Source organism: Sebastes umbrosus, chromosome 1 (assembly GCF_015220745.1).
Source record: "Sebastes umbrosus isolate fSebUmb1 chromosome 1, fSebUmb1.pri, whole genome shotgun sequence".
NCBI lineage: Eukaryota > Metazoa > Chordata > Actinopteri > Perciformes > Sebastidae > Sebastes > Sebastes umbrosus.
The window spans coordinates 41,637,325-41,661,456 of record NC_051269.1 but is presented as its reverse complement, the minus strand read 5'-3'; the positions used below and the strand labels follow the sequence as shown (position 1 = coordinate 41,661,456).

Sequence of the window (24,132 nt, the reverse complement as noted above, 5' to 3'; positions counted from 1 at the left end):
AACTTTATTTTTCAGACTTTTTTTTCAGACTTTTTTTTCAGACGTTATTTTTCAGACTTTTTTTTTTACTTTATCAGCCTTTTTCCTGACTTTATTTTTCAGACTTTTTTTTCAGAATTTTTCTTAAGACTTTTTTTTCAGAATTTATTTTTCAGACTTTTTTTTCAGACTTTTTTTCAGAATTTTTCTTAAGACTTTTTTTTCAGAATTTATTTTTCAGACTTTTTTTTCAGACTTTTTTTCAGACTTTTTTTCAGACTTTATGTTTTCAGACTTTTTTTCAGACTTTTTTTCAGACTTTCTTTTTCAGACTTTTTTTTCAGACTTTATTTTTCAGACTTTTTTTTCAGATTTTTTTCTGACATTACTTTTTCAGCCTGTTTTTTTCAGACTTTCTTTTTCAGACTTTTTTTCCTGACTTTATTTTTCAGACTTTTTTTTTCAGAATTTTTCCTGACTGTTTTTTCAGACTTTTTCCTGACTTTATTTTTTCAGCCTGTTTTTTTCAGACTTTATTTTTCAGACTTTTTTTTCAAACTTTTTTTCAGACTGTTTTTTTCAGACTTTTTTCTGACGTTTTCTGACTTTATTTCTCAGACTTTTATTTCGAATATTTTCAGAACTTTTTTTTTTCGAACATTTTTTAGACTTTACTTTTCAGACTTTTTTCTGACGTTATTTTTCAGCAAGATTTTTTCAGACTTTTTTTCAGACTGTTTTCTGACGTTATTTTTCAGACTTTTTTTTCAGACTTTTTCCTGACTTTATTTTTCAGACTTTTTTTTCTGCCATTATTTTTTCAGCCTGTTTTTTTCAGCCTTTTTTTTTAGACTTTATTTTTCAGAATTTTTTTTCAGACTTTTTTTCAGACTGTTTTTTTCAGACTTTTTTTTCAGACTTTTTCATGACTTTATTTTTCAGACTTTTTTTTCGAACATTTTCACAACTTTTTTTTCAATTTTTTTTCAGACTTTTTCCTGACCTTATTTCTCAGAATTTTATTTCGAATATTTTCACAACTTTTTTTTTTTCGAAGATTTTTCAGACTTTTTTTTCTTCGAACATTTTTCAGACTTTTTTTTCAGACTTTTTTCAGACTTTATTTTTCAGACTTTTTTCTGACGTTATTTTTCAGACTTTTTTTTTTACTTTATCAGACTTTTTCCTTACTTTATTTTTCAGACTTTATTTTTCAGAATTTTTCCTGACTTTATTTTTCAGACTTTTTTCTAACTGTTTTTTTCAGACTTTTTCCTGACTTTATTTTTTCAGCCTGTTTTTTTTCAGACTTTTTTTTCAGACTTTAGTTTTTCAGACTTTTTTTCAGACTTTATTTTTTCAGACTTTTTTTCAGACTTTATTTTTCAGACTTTTTTTTCAGACTTTATTTTTCAGACTTTATATTTTCAGACTTTTTTTCAGACTTTATATTTTCAGACTTTTTTTTCAGACTTTATTTTTCAGACTTTATTTTTTCAGCCTGTTTTTTTCAGACTTTATTTTTTCAGACTTTTTTTTCAGACTTTATTTTTCAGACTTTATATTTTCAGACTTTTTTTCAGACTTTATATTTTCAGACTTTTTTCAGACTTTATATTTTCAGACTTTTTTTCAGACTTTATATTTTCAGACTTTTTTCAGACTTTATTTTTCAGACTTTTTTCTGACATTATTTTTCAGACTTTTTTTTCAGACTTTTTTCTGACGTTATTTTTCAGACTTTTTTTTTACTTTATCAGCCTTTTTTTCCTGACTTTATTTTTTCAGCCTGTTTTTTTCAGACTTTTTTTTCAGGCTTTATTTCTCAGACTTTTATTTCGAATATTTTCAGAACTTTTTTTTTTCGAACACTTTTTAGAATTTACTTTTCAGACTTTTTTCTGACATTATTTTTTCAGCCTGTTTTTTTCAGACTTTTTTTTCATACTTTTTTTTCAGACTTTATTTTTCAGACTTTTTTTTCAGACTTTTTTTTCAGACATTATTTTTCAGACTTTTTTCTTACTTTATCAGCCTTTTTCCTGACTTTATTTTTCAGACTTTTTTTTCAGAATTTTTCTTAAGACTTTTTTTTCAGAATTTATTTTTCAGACTTTTTTTTCAGACTTTTTTTCAGACTTTTTTTCAGACTTTTTTTCAGACTTTTTTTCAGACTTTTTTTTCAGACTTTTTCCTGACTTTATTTTTCAGACTGTTTTTTTCAGACTTTCTTTTTCAGACTTTTTTTTCAGACTTTATTTTTCAGACTTTTTTTTCGAACATTTTCACAACTTTTTTTTAAATTTTTTTTCATACTTTTTCCTGACCTTATTTCGCAGACTTTTATTTGGAATATTTTCAGAACTTTTTTTTTCGAACATTTTTCAGACTTTTTTTCAGACAGTTTTTTTCAGCCTGTTTTTTCAGACTTTTTTTTCAGACTTTATATTTTCAGACTTTTTTCAGACTTTATTTTTCAGACTTTCTTCTGACGTTATTTTTCAGACTTTTTTTTCAGACTTTTTTCTGACGTTATTTTTCAGACTTTTTTTTTTACTTTATCAGCCTTTTTCCTGACTTTATTTTTCAGACTTTTTTTCTGACTTTTTTTTCAGACCTTATTTTTCAGACTTTTTTTTCAGACTTTTTTTCAGACTGTTTTTTTCAGACTTTTTTTTCAGACTTTATTTTTTCAGACTTTTTTTCAGACTTTATGTTTTCAGACTTTTTTTCAGACTTTTTTTTCAGACTTTTTTTTCAGACTTTTTTTTCAGACTTTATTTTTCAGACTTTTTTTTCAGACTTTTTCTTGACTTTATTTTTCAGCCTGTTTTTTTCAGACTTTTTTTTCAGACTTTTTCTTGACTTTATTTTTCAGCCTGTTTTTTTCAGACTTTTTTTTCAGACTTTTTTTCAGACTGTTTTCTGATGTTATTTTTCAGACTTTTTTTTCAGACTTTTTCCTGACTTTATTTTTCAGACTTTTTTTTCAGACTTTTTTTCAGACTGTTTTTTTCAGACTTTTTTTTCAGACTTTTTCCTGACTTTATTTTTTTAGCCTGTTTTTTCAGACTTTTTTTCAGACTTTATATTTTCAGACTTTTTTCAGACTTTATTTTTCTGACGTTATTTTTCAGACTTTTTTTTCAGACTTTTTTCTGACGTTATTTTTCAGACTTTTTTTTTTACTTTATCAACCTTTTTCCTGACTTTATTTTTCAGACTTTTTTTCTGACTTTTTTTTCAGACTTTATTTTTCAGACTTTTTTTTCAGACTTTTTTTCAGACTGTTTTTTTCAGACTTTTTTTTCAGACTTTATTTTTTCAGACTTTTTTTCAGACTTTATGTTTTCAGACTTTTTTTCAGACTTTTTTTCAGACTTTTTTTAGACTTTATTTTTCAGACTTTTTTTTCTGCCATTATTTTTTCAGCCTGTTTTTTTCAGACTTTTTTTTTAGACTTTATTTTTCAGACTTTTTTTTCAGACTTTTTTTCAGACTGTTTTTTTCAGACTTTTTTTGCAGACTTTTTCCTGACTTTATTTTTTCAGCCTGTTTTTTCAGACTTTTTTTTCAGACTTTATATTTTCAGACTTTTTTCAGACTTTATTTTTCTGACGTTATTTTTCAGACTTTTTTTTCAGACTTTTTTCTGACGTTATTTTTCAGACTTTTTTTTTTACTTTATCAGCCTTTTTCCTGACTTTATTTTTCAGACTTTTTTTCTGACTTTTTTTTCAGACTTTATTTTTCAGACTTTTTTTCAGACTTTTTTTCAGACTGTTGTTTTCAGACTTTTTTTTCAGACTTTATTTTTTCAGACTTTTTTTCAGACTTTATGTTTTCAGACTTTTTTTCAGACTTTTTTTCAGACTTTTTTTTCAGACTTTTTTTTCAGACTTTTTCTTGACTTTATTTTTCAGACTTTTTTTCAGACTTTTTTTCAGACTGTTGTTTTCAGACTTTTTTTTCAGACTTTATTTTTTCAGACTTTTTTTCAGACTTTATGTTTTCAGACTTTTTTTCAGACTTTTTTTCAGACTTTTTTTTCAGACTTTTTTTTCAGACTTTTTCTTGACTTTATTTTTCAGACTTTTTTTTCGAACATTTTCACAACTTTTTTTTAAATTTTTTTTCATACTTTTTCCTGACCTTATTTCGCAGACTTTTATTTGGAATATTTTCAGAACTTTTTTTTTCGAACATTTTTCAGACTTTTTTTTCAGACTTTTTTTTCAGACTGTTTTTCAGATTTTTTCCTGACTTTATTTTTCAGACTTTTTTTTCGAACATTTTCACAACTTTTTTTTCAATTTTTTTTCAGACTTTTTCTTGACCTTATTTCTCAGACTTTTATTTCGAATATTTTCAGAACTTTTTTTTTTTCGAAGATTTTTCAGACTTTTTTTTCTTCGAAGATTTTTCAGACTTTTTTTTCAGACTTTTTTCAGACTTTTTTCTGACGTTATTTTTCAGACTTTACTTTTCAGACTTTTTTCTGACGTTATTTTTCTGACGTTATTTTTCAGACTTTTCTCTGACGTTATTTTTCAGACTTTTTTTTTACTTTATCAGCCTTTTTCCTGACTTTATTTTTCAGACTTTACTTTTCAGACTTTTTTCTGACGTTATTTTTCAGCCTGTTTTTTTCAGACTTTTTTTCAGACTTTATGTTTTCAGACTTTTTTTCAGACTTTTTTTCAGACTTTTTTTTCAGACTTTTTTTTCAGACTTTTTCTTGACTTTATTTTTCAGACTTTTTTTTCGAACATTTTCACAACTTTTTTTAAAATTTTTTTTCATACTTTTTCCTGACCTTATTTCGCAGACTTTTATTTGGAATATTTTCAGAACTTTTTTTTTTCGAACATTTTTCAGACTTTTTTTTCAGACTTTTTTTTCAGACTGTTTTTCAGATTTTTTCCTGACTTTATTTTTCAGACTTTTTTTTCGAACATTTTCACAACTTTTTTTTCAATTTTTTTTCAGACTTTTTCTTGACCTTATTTCTCAGACTTTTATTTCGAATATTTTCAGAACTTTTTTTTTTCGAAGATTTTTCAGACTTTTTTTTCTTCGAAGATTTTTCAGACTTTTTTTTCAGACTTTTTTCAGACTTTTTTCTGACGTTATTTTTCAGACTTTACTTTTCAGACTTTTTTCTGACGTTATTTTTCTGACGTTATTTTTCAGACTTTTCTCTGACGTTATTTTTCAGACTTTTTTTTTACTTTATCAGCCTTTTTCCTGACTTTATTTTTCAGACTTTACTTTTCAGACTTTTTTCTGACGTTATTTTTCAGCCTGTTTTTTTCAGACTTTTTTTCGGACTTTTTTTTCAGACTTTATTTTTCAGACTTTTTTTTCAGACTTTATTTTTCAGACTTTTTTTTCAGAATGTTTTTTCAGACTTTTTTTTCAGACTTTTTCCTGACTTCATTTTTCAGACTTTTTTTTTTTTAAATTTTCATAGGAATGAACGGGACCCCGCATCCAAAGCTGGATCCTGTTCTGTTAATACATCCATGGCTGAAAACAGAGCCATGAGGTGGAGCAGAAGTCTTTTCTCTCAGAACATTTGAATTACAATATGCTGAAAGGTTATTATGGGATTTTTCCCAATGATGCCAAAAATATACTGCCTACTGAAGCTTTAATACTCAGCTTGAATCTTTCTAAGTTTTACCAGATACATTATATGTAATATCTTGAAAGACACTTCCTTTAAGCTTGTTATTGATAGAGTATTTATCACACATTTTCCAAGCTTCCTCCCACTTTATATCATTAAATAAAGAAGACCAAACACATGTTGTTTTCTGATCCACACCTGTACCTGTCTGGGAGGCTCCTCTGCTGACGTCACGCTGCTGACTCAGGCTCGTGCATCATCAGAGAGTCATAATTCTCAGGTGAGCGTGGTTGGATGACTTCACCTTTACACACACACAGAGAGGTGTTGCAACCGAGATCAGGATGTTTGTGAGACAGATCAGGACACGCAGAAACAAGCGGTCAATAATTCCACCAACAAGCTGCAACAGGATGATGAAGATTCTGATGTAAAGAGCTCCCTCCATGCGTTAACACCGCCTGCCTGCCTGCCTGCCTGTCTGTGTCTGTTGACACATTGTTGCTCCTCCTCTTCCTCCTCCTCCTCTGAGTTAAAGAGGCTGATCGTCTGCTGCTGCTGGAGGCAGTCAGTAGCTGAAGAAGAAGAAGAGGAGGAAGCAGCAGACTTTTTACTTCAGGTTTTTACTGAAGAAAAGAAACCGAGAATAAAAAAGACATTTTTATTTGATCACCATGTCAGAGAATAAGATGGGCCCGAACCTCCAGGCTGGAGCCGGATTCCTCGCCAAACGGGTCCAGAAGTCTTTGAATCGAGCTCAGGAGAAGGTAAAGTTACTCTTTGAGTCACAACTGTCAGTATAGTTTGGTGAACTATGAGACACATTTATTCAACTTTATATCATCCAGCTCATTAGAAGCCCTGATGGCAAACAGACTCTTCTACTTCAGACATGAAGCTCCTGAAATCCGCCCAATGTGAGGCAGGTCTGGAGGAGGTTTAACTTCTAGTATGAGATTTACAACAAGGATTCTAAACGGAGACAAGCAGCTCTTTCAGAGAGGATTAGTTCACTGTAGCTGGTACTTATCTTAGGAGAAATGAGTGTTTAAAAGTAACTTGTGTTTGTTACTTTCCACCAATCTGTAGTCCTGTTATCTAGCTGATAAAAAGCTCCTAGATGAGAGGATAACATGTAACAAAGTAAAAGAAGCTGTGATAATGAGCATAAAAGAAAAAAGGAAAAGCTGTTATTTATCTTAGTAGAAACTGATAAATGAGTGTGTACATCTGTTGCTCTGCAGCTACTGGTACTTTCCCAAATCTTTACTTTAGATTCAGCTTTATTGTCATTGCACATAGTACAAGTACAACGAAATGCAGTTTTGCATCTAAGTAAAGTGCTGATTAAGACAGTATGAGTTGATGGTATGTGGTGCATATAAATAGATATATATACAGATTGCAGTAAGGGTGCAAAGGATTGACACATTAGTCCTGTTATCTAGCTCTGTAGCAGGTTGTAACTCCTAATAAAATGCTCCTAGATGACAGGATAAGATCATGTGACTAAGTGAAAGAAGTGAAGTGATAATGGCCATAAAATGAGGGTAAAGCTGTGTACGCAGGCAGTAAACCACATGCTGTAAGACCAGTTTATATTAGTATGCATGGTTTATACTGTCTACATTTGTTGATGCATTAATAATAATAAAACATCAGCTTGGACTGTCCCTGAGTGAGCATCCCAGTGTTGTTCAGTTTGGTTACAGCTATGTGCAGACACACAAAAGCTGCCACTTCCTGACTGTGTGTGCACTTCCTCTCACTCGCTGCTGCTGCTGGAGTCTTTTCTCACTCAGTTTTGTGGTTTGATTTCAGCGCTCCGCCTCAAAGCAGCTACAGACGTTGGTACATGTTCTCTGAAGTTAAGGCCAGAGACTATTTTAGGGATTTTATTTTTGTGTAGTTTAATGTTGGAAAATGGAGCATAGACATGATAATGAGAGCCTTTGTTGCAGATTTAGTGAAGTTGAGTTAAAGGTCATGCCATGTGGCGTTCAGGCTCTGAGACAGCTGCATGCAGCGGGCTGTGAAGGACACCGTAGTAGTAGTTGGTCATGTGAGTCTAGTTTAGGAGTATATGGAGCGTTAATCTGTTAGGATTAATAGTGCTGGACCGCTAAACCCACCGGGCCTTCACATCCTGTTGGAATCTACCTTAGTTTCTTCTTCTTGGGTGACATTTACACCAATATAGAGCTGATATGGGCCAGTTAAAGAGTACGCCACCACTTTAAAAACTTAAACAAATAAACTTTATTAGATTCATCATATACATACAGGAACATACAGGACATGTGATGTCTGCATTTAACCCATCCTGAGGAGCAGTGAGTGCTGCTCAAGGACACTTCGACATGCAGACAGTAGGAGCCGGGGATCGAACCACAAACCTTAAAGGACGACCCGCTCTACCCGCTGACCACAGCCGCCCCTGAGCATTGCACTCCGATAACACTGTTTATTAAAAAGCAGTGAAATGATGCAGAAGCAGAGATATCGTCTTTTTTGATCCATGCATTTGCCTTCGTTGTCAAAACCTATTGCCTGTATTACCCACAATGAAATTGGAATGCAGACAGTTTGATCACAGTAGGCTACCAATGAGGACGTCTCTACTCTCTTTCTGACAGTCAGCAGGCGGGCGACTCCTCTGGTTGCTAAAAGACGGCATGCATTTCTCACACCACGATGGCGTTAGCTTTTGGTTTTGAGTGCGTGTCTCAGTTTAAAATAATTAATTTGTGCACACAAAAGGCGCAAAAATGTGAACACCCCTAACTGTGCCAAAGCAGCTTTTATAGCAGTGGGCTAATCCACGTCTGCCGGAAGAGCCTCAAACCTGCATTCTCTCTACCAGCCAGCAGGGGGCGACTCCTCTGGTTGCTGAAAGAAGTCTGATTGTATAGAAGTCTATGAGGAAATGAGCCTACTTCTCTCTTGATTTATTACCTCAGTAAACATTGTAAACATGAGTTTATGGTCTCAATCTCTAGTTTCAAGTCTTCTTCAATACAACATGATGTTCATTTAGTAAATTATGGTTCCATTTAGAGCCAGATAGACCATAAAGCAGGGGATGCTTTAGGGCGGGGCTGGTGATTGACAGGTCGCTACCACGGCCGTCTTACAACTTTAACCCTTTCACAGTGTGTTTTCAGTTCATCAAAGTTAATTGTAACATTTTGGTCGCCTAAAAATGATTTCTTCAGCGTTCGGTTGTAGCTCCATCCTCTTGTGTCACTTCTGGTGGCAAAAAAACAAAATGGCGACGACCAAAATGCAGAACTTGAGGCTTCAAAATAGCAGTCCACAAACCGACGGGTGACGTCACGCTGACTACGTCCACTTCCTATACATACAGTCTCTGCTTGGTTAGAGATTGGGGGTGTGTTAATGCTAGTTGAGGCTAAAGCAGCCTTGAGCTTCCAGCCTGCAGCAGAGATGAGCAGCAGGCCTCAGAGATCTGTTAAGATCCTTTCTGACTCCTCACCCACAGATTCTTTGCATTTTCAAACTTGTAGTCTTCAGCCCCGACCGGCTCAGATGACATCACTTTAGGCAGTTTACCAGGTTGTGTGCAGCTCCATCTGGAGCCACTAAAAGGCTTTAAACAACGTTTCTTCCACAGCATGCAGTAGTACTCTCTAACGGCTGTAAACCCCTCAAACAGACTGTTCACACCTCGGCCATCAGGCAGGAGGTTTCACAGCATCACAACCACCACTGCTAGTTTCATCAGAACCATCACTGCTCACCGCTGCTGGTTCTGCAACAGCTTCTTCCCCCAAGCTGTCAGATCACTAAACACCACATAAACACTTCATCCCCGCCACACCCCTCTCCTCTCCATGACCCCTCACTCCCCACGTCTCATGCTGGACATGAAACAGACATTTCACGTCTACTATGCACTGTCACTTCTATTTATTTATCTATTTAGGAGAGTCATGGGTTCATAGTTGTTTTAAAGACCTGATTGCTTTTAGTCTGTTAATCATCCTGCTGCACTTTGTTCGCTGTGTTATGTTCTATGTTGTATCTAGTGAATCTGCGACGATGTTTTTGTACGTGTGTGTTTGCACCCTGGCCCGCGAGCAACCACATTTGGTTTTAGCCGTGTACTTTGTGTGTGGAAAAATTACAATAAAGTTGAATTTGACTTGAAACAGACTTTTGATGAGTAACGTTGGTGAAGTTCCCGTTTTAATGAATCTACCTATCTTTGTCTGTCTAATGTTGAAACTCACCGACTCTGCCGTCCTCTCTCAGGTCCTTCAGAAACTGGGCAAAACCATGGAGACCAAGGATGAGCAGTTTGAGCACTGTTCCCAGCTTCTCAACAAACAACAGGTATACCAACATGTAACATGACTTGAGGTCTCTCTACATGGCAAAACTCATCTTAAGGTCATGGAAAGTTTTTGCTTTATTCCACTTTTATAGTCAAACATCTCCAGTGGAATGGAGCTCTGCTGACTCTAAAAAAAACAAGCACAGTGTTTTTTCTTGCGTTGGTGCCAACCCACAAGTCGAGACAATCAGCTCAGCCTTGACAGCAGGAAATACTTGAAGCAAGTTGCAGCTCTTTCTTATTGTCTTATCTATTCTGCTGCATAAAGACTGCATGTTATGTCTCCTCTAGAGGAATCTGAACACAACTCTTGATACTAAAAGAAATGAGATACATGTGCATGCTCAGATTCATCACCCACACCCTCATGAGCTAATAACTTGGCCCGGTTCTGCTCTTTGAAAGGATTTAAAGTGAGACTATATTTTATTTCCTCTTTCCAGTGTGACAATCTTCTTTTTGTTACAGATTACAAAATGTAATTTAAAAGTAACAAAAACACGCCCTCAGTCAGTGTGATGCCCTCTGGGAGGGGCGGGGGGGACTGTGCTTGGTCTGGTTTGACCTGTTCAGTTGTTGTTGTTCAGTGGAAATGATCCCAAGGGATCTCGGAGGAGGTTCTCGTTAACCGTTTACTGACATTCCCTTCTGCCACCAGGCACATAGGATTCTGGGTAATGTAGTTCCTAACAAGTGCACATTCATTAACCACACGTGACTATTTGCTTGTATGCTATCAGCTGGAGGACTCGAGTCGAGTCTTGATATGAGACTTGCTTGACTAACATTAATAAAAGACTCTTGGTGTTGACTTGGTATTCATGACTTAAGACTTGACTTACACTTGAGACAGATGACTCGAAAGGACTTGACTTTTTATTTGTTAAATATTTGCAAGTTTACAGATATTAGAATAAAAAAAAAAACTGTTGATTTCTGAATCTGATGCATGTGATATGAACAAATTAATGAATACGTATCGATTTATGTAGCAAATGTTTTTATAAAATGAGAGCTAATTCATAATTTATTAATTTCCATTGTGTTTTATTTATGCCATGCATGACTTATAATTATGGAAATTTAATTTTATTGTAGAAAAACTGATTTTATAATTGGGGCGGTCATAATTTACTTTGTTTACTACGTTAAATCATGACAAATCATCTGAATTTCATCTGACTAGACTTGACTTATAGCAGGGACTGGACTTGCTTGTGACTTGCACACGTGTTACTTACTCCCACCTCCAGTGCTAATGTTAGCAAACTTTAGATGGATATAGCATTATCATATGAAACTAGAAAACCTAAGGAATACATGTCATACTAGCTAGAAGGAGGTTAAATAACGCTCCAAACTTATGCCAAATTTTGGCGAGGAAAAACTGACATGGCCATTTTCAAAGGGGTCCCCATGACCTCTGACCTCCAGATATGTGAATGTAAATGGGTTCTATGGGTACCCACGAGTCTCCCCTTTACAGACATGCCCACTTTATGATAATCATATGCAGTTTGGGGGCAAAAACCAACAGTCTTTTAGTTATTTTTGCCTGTTCTAAAATGGTTTACTTCCGGTGTGTTCTTTATATTATGACAGTTTTCCTAAGATTACATTTTGAATTATATATCGCAATGTATTGAATCGTTACCCCTGTATCATGATGCGTATCATATCACCAGATTCTTGCCACCACACAGCCCTATATAGCTTTATAATGGAAATGACTGAACACTGACTTTATGTCTCATTTCTACTTGTGCCACCGTTTCACCGTTTTAACATTCATCATTAAGTCACTTTTGTGGCTTGCGGCTGCTGTTGGGCAAAAGTTACATCGGTTCACTTCTAAGTTGCTCAAAGCTCATTCAGCGTTAAATGCAGCAACAACTACGGTGCATATTGGAGGGAAACTGACGAGGAGCAACAGGAAGGAAGTGAGAGACACACTGCTTTCACTTCTTCACCACGGCCACAGCACCACATCAAATGTTGTGATTGTTATTTAATTTAAACTCGACGCTGAGGTCAGACGATCACGTATCGTGGATGATATGTAGCTTGATGCAGAGAAAGTTGCAAACAAAAGCAGCCTGACGCAACTTGATTTCAACATTTGAGTTTCAGGAAATGATGAAGCATAAACAGTTCAGATCGGCCGTAGAGATACTGGTACTAATGTCACTGAGATACTGGTACTAGTGTCACTGAGATACTGGTACTAGTGTCACTGAGATACAGGTACTAGTGTCACTGAGATACTGGTACTAGTGTCACTGAGATACTGGTACTAGTGTCGCTGAGATACTGGTACTAGTGTCACTGAGATACAGGTACTAGTGTCACTGAGATACTGGTACTAGTGTCACTGAGATACAGGTACTAGTGTCACTGAGATACTGGTACTAGTGTCGCTGAGATACAGGTACTAGTGTCACTGAGATACTGGTACTAGTGTCACTGAGATACTGGTACTAGTGTCACTGAGATACAGGTACTAGTGTCACTGAGATACTGGTACTAGTGTCACTGAGATACTGGTACTAGTGTCGCTGAGATACTGGTACTAGTGTCACTGAGATACAGGTACTAGTGTCACTGAGATACTGGTACTAGTGTCACTGAGATACAGGTACTAGTGTCGCTGAGATACTGGTACTAGTGTCGCTGAGATACTGGTACTAGTGTCACTGAGATACTGGTACTAGTGTCACTGAGATACTGGTACTAGTGTCACTGAGATACTGGTACTAGTGTCACTGAGATACAGGTACTAGTGTCGCTGAGATACTGGTACTAGTGTCGCTGAGATACTGGTACTAGTGTCGCTGAGATACAGGTACTAGTGTCACTGAGATACAGGTACTAGTGTCACTGAGATACAGGTACTAGTGTCACTGAGATACTGGTACTAGTGTCACTGAGATACAGGTACTAGTGTCACTGAGATACTGGTACTAGTGTCGCTGAGATACAGGTACTAGTGTCACTGAGATACAGGTACTAGTGTCACTGAGATACAGGTACTAGTGTCACTGAGATACAGGTACTAGTGTCACTGAGATACTGGTACTAGTGTCACTGAGATACTGGTACTAGTGTCACTGAGATACAGGTACTAGTGTCACTGAGATACTGGTACTAGTGTCACTGAGATACAGGTACTAGTGTCACTGAGATACAGGTACTAGTGTCACTGAGATACAGGTACTAGTGTCACTGAGATACAGGTACTAGTGTCACTGAGATACAGGTACTAGTGTCACTGAGATACTGGTACTAGTGTCACTGAGATACAGGTACTAGTGTCACTGAGATACAGGTACTAGTGTCACTGAGATACAGGTACTAGTGTCACTGAGATACAGGTACTAGTGTCACTGAGATACAGGTACTAGTGTCACTGAGATACTGGTACTAGTGTCGCTGAGATACTGGTACTAGTGTCGCTGAGATACTGGTACTAGTGTCGCTGAGATACAGGTACTAGTGTCGCTGAGATACAGGTACTAGTGTCGCTGAGATACTGGTACTAGTGTCGCTGAGATACTGGTACTAGTGTCGCTGAGATACTGGTACTAGTGTCGCTGAGATACTGGTACTAGTGTCGCTGAGATACTGGTACTAGTGTCACTGAGATACTGGTACTAGTGTCACTGAGATACAGGTACTAGTGTCACTGAGATACAGGTACTAGTGTCACTGAGATACAGGTACTAGTGTCGCTGAGATACTGGTACTAGTGTCGCTGAGATACAGGTACTAGTGTCACTGAGATACAGGTACTAGTGTCACTGAGATACTGGTACTAGTGTCGCTGAGATACAGGTACTAGTGTCACTGAGATACAGGTACTAGTGTCACTGAGATACAGGTACTAGTGTCACTGAGATACAGGTACTAGTGTCACTGAGATACTGGTACTAGTGTCACTGAGATACTGGTACTAGTGTCACTGAGATACAGGTACTAGTGTCACTGAGATACAGGTACTAGTGTCACTGAGATACAGGTACTAGTGTCACTGAGATACAGGTACTAGTGTCACTGAGATACTGGTACTAGTGTCGCTGAGATACTGGTACTAGTGTCGCTGAGATACTGGTACTAGTGTCGCTGAGATACTGGTACTAGTGTCGCTGAGATACAGGTACTAGTGTCGCTGAGATACAGGTACTAGTGTCGCTGAGATACTGGTACTAGTGTCGCTGAGATACTGGTACTAGTGTCGCTGAGATACTGGTACTAGTGTCGCTGAGATACTGGTACTAGTGTCACTGAGATACAGGTACTAGTGTCGCTGAGATACAGGTACTAGTGTCGCTGAGATACAGGTACTAGTGTCGCTGAGATACTGGTACTAGTGTCGCTGAGATACTGGTACTAGTGTCACTGAGATACAGGTACTAGTGTCACTGAGATACTGGTACTAGTGTCACTGAGATACAGGTACTAGTGTCACTGAGATACAGGTACTAGTGTCACTGAGATACAGGTACTAGTGTCACTGAGATACAGGTACTAGTGTCACTGAGATACTGGTACTAGTGTCGCTGAGATACTGGTACTAGTGTCGCTGAGATACTGGTACTAGTGTCGCTGAGATACTGGTACTAGTGTCGCTGAGATACTGGTACTAGTGTCGCTGAGATACAGGTACTAGTGTCGCTGAGATACAGGTACTAGTGTCGCTGAGATACTGGTACTAGTGTCGCTGAGATACTGGTACTAGTGTCGCTGAGATACTGGTACTAGTGTCGCTGAGATACTGGTACTAGTGTCGCTGAGATACTGGTACTAGTGTCGCTGAGATACTGGTACTAGTGTCGCTGAGATACAGGTACTAGTGTCGCTGAGATACAGGTACTAGTGTCGCTGAGATACAGGTACTAGTGTCGCTGAGATACTGGTACTAGTGTCGCTGAGATACTGGTACTAGTGTCACTGAGATACTGGTACTAGTGTCGCTGAGATACAGGTACTAGTGTCGCTGAGATACTGGTACTAGTGTCGCTGAGATACTGGTACTAGTGTCGCTGAGATACTGGTACTAGTGTCGCTGAGATACTGGTACTAGTGTCGCTGAGATACAGGTACTAGTGTCGCTGAGATACAGGTACTAGTGTCGCTGAGATACAGGTACTAGTGTCGCTGAGATACTGGTACTAGTGTTTGACTTCTTTATGTTTTGCTTCTGCACACAGATCGATGGGAGCAGGTTGTTTAAGGATGTCAGAGCCTACCACACAGCAGTGAAAGGTAGGTTCTAAATGCACATACAGCACAGTGTTTAACAGTCTTTGCTCAGGAGAGAGTTGGTGATGAATAATGGGGAAGTGGACTTCTTCTATTCTTGGATTCTGCGGCAGACTTTTGCAATTCTGTCTGCGTTGCCATGTTGAACGAGAACAAGTAAAATCCCTGCAGAGAAAATGGCAGACGCAGCATTGCTTATGTGATTCATGTGCAAGAAACTGCTGTTGTTCGCTCCAGTCAGGAAACCAGTGTTGTTCTGACCTTCTCTGTGTGGGTGTAGCAACGCTGCCACAAACCCCTAAAAACAATCCCACCACAATGCTGCGCGCTGCTGATGCTAGATGATAAGTTCCTTTATGGAGGCATGATTACATTTTTATTCTTTTGTCCTACAATTTCCTGTTTCTTTCCACAGCCGTGCATGAGACGTCCAAGCGTCTGTCCCAGACGTTGGGAGACATCTACGAAACGGAATGGAACGGAGTGGAGGACCTCACTGTCATAACCGAGGTACGTTCATAATGTGTCTGAGAGCCGGCCCACAAAGCCGGGTCATTTAATAATATCACTTTTAGATCCGGCTTATTTCCAGAAAATTTGGTTTCACCAAGCAGCCTTAAAGAATCTGAATCTTAAAGAGCCTGATCTAAGGTACCATGAAAATACACGTTATTAGGTTCACCTTGTGGACCCCCTTCTACCTTCAGAACAGCCTCAGGGTGTTTTCACATTAGGTACGATTGATCCGTACCGTGCCCGAGTACGATTCCCCTCCCACCACCCCATCTCCGGTCAACTTTCACATTAATAAAGTTGTTCCGTACCCGAGTACACCTGCGTCATCATCCGCGTGTATTTGTTTATGTTGAGATCATCTGTTCTAGCGGCGGAGCATCGTAAAACACTTCATTCAAACTGGACAGAAACTAAATAAAACTCACCACAATCGTCGTCGTTAGTCTTTCCAACAATCACCAACTCTGGTTTGGCCGAAATAAACTCTTATTTCACTTAACTTATTTCAGTTTGATGTGAAAAAAATGCCGACTCTACATGTTGTCTCACTACCCCCAAAAAAAACAGTTATTCATTTCCATTTTTATAAATCCACAGAGAGCCACTGGAGAGGAGCTAAAGAGCCGCATGTGGCTCCGGAGCCGCAGGTTGCAGACCCCTGTTCAATTGTAGCTTAAGTTTCCTGTTAGCTGACGGGAGTGGTACCCGGTGGGGTCTTCTGCTGCTGTAGCCAGTCAGCTTTAAGGTTCAACGTGTTGTGCGTTCGGAGATGCTCTTCTACACACCTCAGTTGTAACGAGAGGAACATTTGAGATACTGTTGCCTTTCTACCAGTTCAAACCAGCCTGGCCATTCTCCTCTGACCTCTGCCATGTTTGACATATTATGGTCTTATAAAGTTTGATGGCTAACATGTTAGCAAACACTTATTTACAGATCCAGCAGCAGCATTAGCATTCGTCATGTTTCAGGTGAATACTGTATATGTCCAATATTCACTCTCCTTTTAGCTCTGTTTTGGTCTCCACCAACTCCTGAGGAGAATTATTCTATCTTTAGCTTTTTAAATGTTCCACATAATATGTTCACCAGCTAGTCTCTAACTTTTAAAATGAACACAAGATGGAGAAATATACACAGAACCTTTAAAAGCACATTCTGTTTGACATATTGTGCAACATGTTCATATCCTCCTTTTGGGGAAATACTGTTTGTAGTTTGGTCAAAGTTATTTTGAGACACTTGTTGCATTGATGCGATAACAACTTTGTCTCACAGAGTGAAGACCTGCTGTGGAACGACTACGAAGAGAAACTAAGTGACCAGATTGTCCGCACCATGGAGAACTACACGAGCCAGTTCCCCGAGGTCAAGGTAACCGGATGCTTTTTTTTAACATGAATCATTTCCTGCAAAAGTGAATGCAAATAGTAGAACGGCTGCTGGGTCTCTTATATAACACCAGTCTGATCATCCATCCTCTCGCTGTTTCAGGAACGAGTCGCTAAACGCGGTCGCAAGCTGGTGGACTACGATTCAGCCCGTCACCACCTGGAAGCGCTCCAGAGCGCCAAGAAGAAGGATGAAGCCAAAATAGCAAAGGTAACACTAATGTTCCATTACACAGAGCACAGAGACACAGTGTTGGCTGATAAGAGTCGTTTCAACTGTTACTACTTTTGAATCCCTTTTTAACAGGCAGAAGAAGAGTTCAACAAAACCCAGAACGTCTTTGAAGAGATAAATAACGAGCTGAGGGAGGAGCTGCCTGTTCTCTATCAGAGGTATGGTTCAATTTAACACACAGTCCATGTAGATAACACTTAGTGGAGGTTTGGATCATAAGATAAGATAAGTAATATGACATGCAAGTGTCCTGTTGGGTATTCAACAAGATGTATTTACAGATAGAATTAGTCCAAGGAGGCATTTTCCAGAACGTGTTTATGACAACATGACTGAACTCGATTTGTAATTTATTTAAGAAGGAATGAAGTGAAAGATAAACTGCGAGCCTAACCCGAACCCCTGTCTCTGTGTGTGTCTGTAGCCGGATAGGTTGCTATGTGACTGTGTTCCAAAACATATCAAACTTGAGAGATGTCTTCTATAAGGAAATGAGCGTGGTAAGATATGACCCACATCCTTATCTCATAGTAGTAATGTGTAAAAAAAAATACCCTGATAACTCCTATCACTGCATCTTTTAAATGACTAGATGATAAGGTGTGGTGTTTGTGTTGCAGCTGAACCACGAGCTGTACAATGTGATGAAGAAACTGGAGACTCAACACTCAGGAAAAGCTTTCATCATCAAGGGTCTGAACAGGTAAGAAACTGTGTTGCACATGTCCTACTAATACTATTCATCTAGATCTATGAAGTGCTTTATATAAGTCTAAAAATAACAAGTAAATGTTTTCTTCCGACAGCATGACCAGCAAGTCAAAGAAGAGGAAGTCCCTGGTCATCTCCAACCCCATCCCCTGCAACACAGCTTTCCCAGACGACCACGTCTCCCTCCATACTTCCACCGGGAACGGAAAAGACGCCGTGCCCTCGTCCCCCGCCCAACAAACTCAAAGCACCTCTGAAGAAAGCAGCATGCCGGAGGAAAGCAGCATCTCATCCAAAGACGTCAACTCATCGGACTCCGAATTCAGCTCCAGCGGCGCCAACACGCCTCAGAGGCAGTCGGTGTGTGGCGATGAGAACGGCGACGACCGGATCGCAGCGAGTCAGAGTCCAGAGGAGGTGGAGGCGGAAGCAGAACTCGCTACGAACCAGTCCGATGACTCCGGGGTGGGCGTACCAAAGTCTGAGGCTGCCAGTCAGGAAGTGTCCAATCCCTCTGATTCTGCAGATAGCGTCCCAGAGAGTCCAGAGGAGGAGAACGTGAGTGATCCACCATCAGAGGAGGCGAAGCCCAAACCTCCACCGGTCCCCGCCCCTCGCGTATCCTTCCGCTGCACAGATAGACCCCACCTCATTCCCGCTGCGGAGCAGGAGGAGACAGAGGAAGCATCCGACAACCAGGAGACGGCAGAGGAAGCATCCGACAACCAGGAGAAAGCTTCAGATTCAGGAGATGACTCCACTTCCCACAATCCACCAGGCTTCCTATACAAGGTACACAACTATGACGTTAGGGAGTCTTTAACATTTTGGTGAATAATTATAGTTACTTTCATTCTGAGGGTGAGATGAGAAGATCGATATCAATCTAATTAAATTGTAAATCAAATACTACATAAATAAAATTAAAATAAGAAAATAAACTAAATAAAATAATACATTTAATCAAATAAAAATAAAATAATACATCTAATTAAATAAAAAAACGAATTCAAGTCTGAATTAAGTCAAATCAAACATTTAAATTATATTTTAAAATAACTAAAAATTAAATATAATTAAATTAATTTGATTAAAAATTAAATAAAAAATAGATTTCATATATGAAGACATTTGACTTTTTGATGAACTAAAGATCAGATTATTATTAAATTATTAAAATAATTTAAATAATATTGTAAATCAAATAAGAAATTAAACTAAATTAAAATATTAAAATAAACTAAATTAAACAAGAAATTTAATGAAATGTCTAAATTAAATCATACATCTAAAATATACTAAGAGTATGTGTGTGTATATATATATATATATATATATATATATATATATGTATGTAATATAATAATATTATATTAACATATAATATAATAATATTATATTAATATATAATGCATTGTTATTTCTTGTCAACAACCTGCCTACATTAACCACAAGGCAACAAGCTTTGGTTTTCATTTTCAAACTTGTAGTATAATTTTTTCCACATATGCACAAAGAACGTATATTGATAAGAAGTGAAAGTAAAAATTTGTCCCAACGTCAGCGCCCAGCAGCAGAGCTACGCTTCCGCCATTTTGGACTGAGTAACCCCCCCCCCCCCCCCCCCCCCCCCCCCCCCCCCCCCCGCCTCCAGTGTTTATGCTAAGCTAGGCTTAGCATGCTCCAACTCCAGCTCCGTACTCAACCAACACTAGATTGAGTTTCTCATCTCCCTCTGTTCAAAGAAAGCAAACAAGCAGATTGTGTAACAAGTAGCTGGAAAACCCCTGAACGTGTTGAATTGTGCAACACAGTGAGTTTTATTGCTAATGAGTTCCCCTTTTTATTAGTCCGATGAAAAATGTGTTATCTCTTCCTTTAAAAGTTACGTAGTCTCACGTCAACAGACTGAATTAAGATGGTTTACATACTTGGACTAGCATAGGGTTTTAAAATATCTATTCATATGAAGTTCAAAGTAGTTTACAGGCTAACCCAGGGGTCAGCAACCTGCAGCTCTTCAGCTCCTCTCCAGTGGCTCCCTGTGGATTTTTTAAAATGGAAATGAATAACTGTTCTTTGTTTACATTTTCATTTTTATTTATCATTGTTGTAGGTCTATGGTACGACGGTACGACGGAGTATTAGGGCCACATTGAGGAAAAAAAATAAATCTGAGATTTAGAGAATAAAGTCATAATATTCCGAGAATAAAGTCATGAGTTTACAAGAAAAGAAAGTCGTAATATTATGAAAATAAAGTCATAATATTATAAAGTAGTAATTTTACGTGTTATGTTCTTTTTTTCTCGTAAAGTTCTGACTTTATTGTGTAAATCTCAGATGTGTTTTCCCTCAATGTGGCCCTAATACTCCGTAGTACATTGTCTCTTTGGCCCTCACTGCATTAGACTTATATACTATATACTAGACTATAAACTGTGTTACCTCCATCACGATGCTCAAGTGTTTTGCGGCTCCAGACAGATTTTTTTTTCCCCCTAAAATGGCTCTTTTGATAGTAAAGGTTGCTGACCCCTGCTCTAATAAAACACTTAAACACAAAAGCAAATTATACCTTATAATATATGTTAATATATTTTAGTTTGCCACTTAACACCAAATATTTTTATGTATAATAATAATAATAAACCTGCTTACATGTGTCATTCATATGAATTAACCAGCGTTATAAAAGGAGTATTAGTTGTATTTTGTAGTGTTTGTGTCGACCTGAACAGAGACTGCAGATGCTAAAGATAAACCTAGTATAAATCATGTCTTACTTTTTGTATGAAATTAATGTTTTTTTGTGCATGATGATGATTATGAGCTCTGAGATTTCTGCCTTCACTCCAATATAAAGGAGATGAATAACATTTCCTTTGTGGTCGCTGCTTTGTACTGAAAGAAAAGTCCCTATGAGAACTGTTGCTCATGTGTTCTCTGTGTATTGATATCCAGATTATCAGGAACACCTCCAACAGATCTCAGATCTATCCAAACCTGCAAACTGTTATTTACTGATTATGGTGAAGTGAACTTTTTATAAGTGAACTAACTGTTTTGGTCCAGGGGGTGGCGTTGGAGAGCCACGCGGCGTCTGAAGACGGCCTGCTGCTCCAGTTTGAACAGGGAGACGTCATCCTGGTGCTTTCTGATCCTCAAGAGGTTTGTGTGCATTCTTGTAAAGCTTAGACATAGAAAATTACACATTTCCTGTAAAGTCTGCTCTCTTTCTGTGAAGCTGAATATGTTGTTTTGACCAGTGTACTGTGGGGATTTGTTCTTTTCTGTTTGAGCCATGTATTTATTCTGCTGGTGATGTACTTTCATCACATCTGGCTTCTTTTTCATGTTAAGTGATGAATTTTTTGGGGTGTCGGTGGTTTGACAGCAGGAAATGTTTCAAATGAAATATGTCAACTAAACATCAGGAGACATATTCACAAAACATCTTCAGACTCATAACTCCTAAAACTAAGCAGCGTGTCCTTTTGGTCAAGTTAATAATAAGGATCCAATCAGCTAACCTACAAATCAGAACAATCCAATAACACCGGAGATGACGGTTTGCACAACTCTGCACTACTTTATTGATGCTGGAGAAATGCTGTTAGCAGTGATGGTGAACTTGGAATATTTATTCATTTGTGTTCTACATTTGTTTGACACTAAATAATCACCAAATGAAATAAATGAATAAAGCTGATTTCATGGCCATCGACAGATTAACTGTAGATGTGCTATCGAATAACCCCATCAAGGGAAAAATCATTCAGTCAAAAAATAAGTCAAATGTAACTTTGTTTCATACATGAAATTTATTCTTTATTTAATTTTGAATCAGATTAAATGAATCTTTATATTTCATTTTTATTTTTTTATATATTTTAAATGTCTGATTTAATTTAGACTTTAATTGAATTAAATAAATTTAACTAAAGGCATTTAATTAAATGTAGTATTTAGATTATTTTAATTTGGTTTGATTTCTTATTTGATTTACAATATAATTTAAATTGTTTTAATCTGATCCGATCTTTAGTTCATAAAAAAGTCAAATGTAACTTTGTTTCAGACATGAAATCTATTTTTTATTTAATTTTTAATCAAATTAAATTAAGTAAATTATGTTTATATTTAATTTGTATATTCATTTTTATAGTTATTTTTAAATATCATTTAAATGTATATAATTTTAATTTAGACTTGAATTCGATTTCATTCATTTTCACTTGATTTATCATAAAATAAATTCAATGGCATTTAATTAAATGTATTATTTAATTTATTTTTTAATTTAATTAAATGTATTATTTATTTATTTTTATTTTTTATTTTATCAAATGTATTATTTAATTTAGTTTATTTTAATATTTACATTTTATTTATTTATTATTTGATTTACAATTTAATTAAACATTTTTTTTTATCTAATATGATCCAATCCACTACTTTTTTATTGATGAATATTTTTCACTGACACAGACCAATCACATGTCAACCACTGTGCAACAGGATCAAACTCGTCCCTGCTCTTAGCTAGGAGTTCTCTCTGGCTCTCAGTAAAAGTGTCTTTCAGCAGCTTTGTGAACGGCTCTTTAGAGGAAACCTTTCAGACTCCTAATGGAAAAGAAAAGTTTGTGAATACAACCCCAGATTTCATTGTCGGCCCCGTAGAAAGCAAGAAATGGCACCAAGAAGTCAATCCCAAAACACTCATTCACAAAGTATCTGATCAGAGGGTGGATTTGTTTCCTCCTAATCTCCCATGTGTTTAATGTTTGTGTTCTGGCAGCAGGACGGTCTGGTGAGGGGGGTCAGGGAGGAGAGCTGGAACCAGCACCGGGATCTACAAAATCACTCTGGGATCTTCTCGGAAAAACTCCTCCAGCCTGTTCAGGCAGAGTGAGGCAATAGTCAGTCCTCAGTCTGCAATACTTTCTTCTTCTTCTTCTTCCGTCGACCAGTTGGTGACTCACACACACTCACACATTCACACCCACCCACACCCACACACCCACACAGGGAGTGAACCCATATGTTGTTGTGGGTGCAGATGTCGTACAAAACAGATGAGCACGAGTCCCACGTGGTGCCTCGCGTGCTGCGATGTCGCAACAAAAGATTTAGAACATTTTGTGAGAGATGTTTGGATGACTAAATGTTACAGTATTTTTCTCTTATTGTGTTTTTTAAAAGTCTTTCTGTGAAACACTGTGAAACAAAGAAAATGTTTTTTTATACCGATGCTGTGATCTTGTGTACAATTTCCTAATAAAGTTCTAAATAAAAAAAAAAAGGGTTTTCACTCTGTTCATGTGGGAATTTCCAATCTAAGAGAAGCGGATAACATGCAGTAAATAAAGGAAATTGTTGCTGTAAGAGCTGCAGATAAACAGCCAGAGCTCCAGAGAAGACTTCACCACAAAGGAATGTGAAAATATTGTCAAGACCTGGAAACGGAGACACACTGACTGATTGACTGTGAGGAGTTTATGGAAGAAAGGTCTGTCTTGTATAAAAACATAGCGAGCTGCATGGGGCTCACTTCTAGTTCTGCTGTGTGGAAAAGAGAAGCTGAAGCGTGTTAGAGTTTCTACAAAACACCAGACTATACACAGACGTAGCCAGCTGGTTGGTGAGTTTACACCGATAGGGGGGGTTAAAGGACAGGATAGAGGTAACTGCAGCTATGAGGGGTTTCCAGACTGATTGCTGCAGTTGGCTGGTTGGGTTTAGGCGTGGGTTTGGTGTGGTTACAGTAACCATCAAACAGCTGGGACTGTCAACATGCCCCCGCTCCAGCAACATCATTTAGAGGCAATTTCCCATCCATTCTATCTGAAACAAGTCAGTATCACGTCTGAAAACAAGACTAAAAAGAGTTGACTACCATTCCTGTGGTGCTTTACACATCATGCAGGGTATTAGAAGAACACAGATTATGGTTGGAGGTAGAGCGGGTCGTCCACTAATCAGAAGATCAGCAGTTCGATCCCGTACTCCTCCGGTCCTTGAGCAAGATACTGAACCCCAAATTGCTCCC

The 24,132-nt window shown here is 37.3% G+C and overlaps 1 protein-coding gene across 3 annotated transcripts; it reads left to right on the top strand.

Moving 5' to 3' along the window:
- Positions 1–5,952: 5,952 nt before the first annotated feature.
- On the top strand, positions 5,953–23,385 carry bin2b (bridging integrator 2b). Of its 3 annotated transcripts, none has more exons than XM_037783594.1 (12): positions 5,953–6,378; positions 9,887–9,967; positions 15,176–15,230; positions 15,643–15,737; positions 17,022–17,117; positions 17,238–17,345; positions 17,442–17,527; positions 17,794–17,869; positions 17,990–18,072; positions 18,176–18,872; positions 21,156–21,251; positions 22,885–23,385. In XM_037783594.1, exons 1-12 carry the CDS (start codon positions 6,286–6,288, stop codon positions 22,993–22,995), a joined length of 1,677 nt encoding a protein of 558 aa, XP_037639522.1. In that variant the 5' UTR covers positions 5,953–6,285; the 3' UTR covers positions 22,996–23,385. The 3 variants fall into 3 exon arrangements, with proteins under 3 accessions (XP_037639522.1, XP_037639513.1, XP_037639530.1); XM_037783585.1 differs by having other exon boundaries at positions 5,954–6,378; positions 22,882–23,385; XM_037783602.1 differs by lacking the exons at positions 5,953–6,378; positions 9,887–9,967; positions 15,176–15,230; positions 15,643–15,737 and adding an exon at positions 15,752–16,954 and having other exon boundaries at positions 17,018–17,117; positions 22,882–23,385.
- The last annotated feature ends 747 nt before the right edge of the window (positions 23,386–24,132 follow it).